The 2,087-nt window shown below is 34.7% G+C and overlaps 1 protein-coding gene across 1 annotated transcript; it reads right to left on the minus strand.

Annotated features, from left to right (window-relative positions):
* Positions 1 to 563: 563 nt before the first annotated feature.
* Positions 564 to 1,223, minus strand: LOC141686472 (uncharacterized). Its single transcript, XM_074491506.1, has one exon. The coding sequence runs from the start codon at positions 1,221 to 1,223 to the stop codon at positions 564 to 566; it is 660 nt and encodes a 219-aa protein (XP_074347607.1).
* Between the last annotated feature and the right edge of the window lie 864 nt (positions 1,224 to 2,087).

A 2,087-nucleotide genomic window follows, 5' to 3' on the forward strand; every position in this document is an offset into this window, starting at 1 on the left:
ACACTAACTACTGAACAAGAAAAATAACCAGCAAGTTGAGAGCTAGTAGCATTAGCATTCTAATTGGTGTTCATTTTGAGGGAATCTTGAATCATTTTGGATAATTGTTGATATTGTGCAGCTGAGAACACAGATGACTCAGTGCATTCAGTAGCTGTAGATTGAGCAGATGTAATTCCTGAGACATGAGACCCAAGATCAGAAGTAGAAACATGAGCAGCAGATTTGGCAGAAGCAGGCTGGGCTAGTTTCTTTGGTTTAGGCGTAGGTTTTCCAAACAACCTGTGCCAATCAGGATAACCATGTAGACAAAAACATTTGTCTATGATATGTCCAGAATTTTGACAGTAATCACAGAACAAGTCTGTAGAGCTTTATTTCTTAGTAACAGTTTGGCCATTATTTCCAGATTTAGATCTAAACTGTCCACTGTACTTAATATTCATGGGCATAGCATCTGAAAGAGGATTCTGAGCAATTTTGGTAAAGTCTCTCTGAGATTCTTCTTGCGGTAACAGAGAGAAAGCTTGAGACAGAGTAGGGATAGGATTCATCATTAGCAACTATCCTCGAATAGTAGTATATTGATCATTTAGCCCCATCAAGAACTGACTTAACTTGATAGCATCTTCATATTTCTCCAATTTCTTAGCATTATTACAAGCACATTTGTTATTAACACATACACATTTTGGAATGGGATTGAGATTATCTATTTTAGACATAAGAGTTCTAAACCTAGTAAAGAAGGTTGTGATACTCATAGATCCTTGTTGAATAGATGCTAGTTCCTTTCGAAACTGAAATGTTCGAGGCATGTTAGATTGAGAAAATCGAACTGCGAAATCGTCCCAAATCTCCTTAGCAGTGGTGAAATAGGCCATACTATTACGAATCTCAGTAGAAATGGAGTTTAGTAACCAAGACAGCACCATATTGTTACAATGAATCCACAAGCCATAAAGAGGTGAAGTAATGGCAAGTTTACTCAAAGTTCCTTCTATCAAACCTAATTTCATCTTAGCAGATAATGCAATTTCAACAGATGTACTCCATTGATTATAATTCTGATCAGTCAAGAGCTGAGTGACTATAAGAGTACCTGGATTGTCAAAATTTTGCAGGAAGTACAGATGATTAGCATCAAAAATCTGTGTATGTTGTGCTGCACCTGATGTAGAAGATGAAGCTCCAATAGTAGCATCAACATAGCTCATCGTCATGATTAGAAATTACACAACTGAAGAATGATGAAGTTATAAACCCTAATTTGAGTAATTGTACGGACAAACAAGCAACTGTATATAAAAATCAAACTCAAAACAGATGAATACGATTATCAAACTTGAAACAGATGAAGATGATTGTGATCTGTACAGAACGAAATCGAAGAGAAGATGGAGATGAATGCATCGGATGTAAGTGTATGAATCATGATGTCTCTAATACCATGACAAATATAATGGAGAAGAAAATATAACTAACTATATCGATGGCAAGAACTGTATACTACATTATGAAGTGATCAATGAGTGCTGAGTAAGTTTGATCTACATTTATATACAAGACAAAATACTCTAGCAAACTTTCTGAAATGCTGAATACTGATTGGATGACTTCTTTGTTAAATCTGATTGGTCGAGTCACTTGAGTCTCTGATTGGTTGACTCACTTGAGTCAATATTGATATCACTATCATTTTTATCCAGGATGTTAAGGAATCAGTAGCAGGTAGAGCAAGTCTAATGCTAGATGCAAAATGGCTATAACAATTGCCATAATTTGGCATCAAAAAGTGTTTTTTGGTGCTAAAATAAAACATCAACTCCAATGCTAATTGCATTTTGAAACCAAATAATTCCAAATTTAACTCATTTTTATCTTTCCCACCTAAATCTTATTTAAAGTTTACCAATATACATATCATTTATGGTTACTTGGTGATGTGGCATGGATGCATAAATGCATCATTGGTTTCAAATTAAAAAGTCTCATTGAAAAGACTAAACTACCCCTATTTTTAATTTTTATATAAAAGATGTGCTTTGTGGGAATCAAACTCGAGATATTTCATTCGCCTATACAAT

Source organism: Apium graveolens, chromosome 9 (genome assembly GCF_009905375.1).
Source record: "Apium graveolens cultivar Ventura chromosome 9, ASM990537v1, whole genome shotgun sequence".
NCBI lineage: Eukaryota > Viridiplantae > Streptophyta > Magnoliopsida > Apiales > Apiaceae > Apium > Apium graveolens.

What these genes read in the sequence shown, in the direction of transcription:
- LOC141686472 (XM_074491506.1), bottom strand. Translation starts at nt 1,223, where the DNA reads ATGACGATGAGCTATGTTGATGCTACTATTGGAGCTTCATCTTCTACA.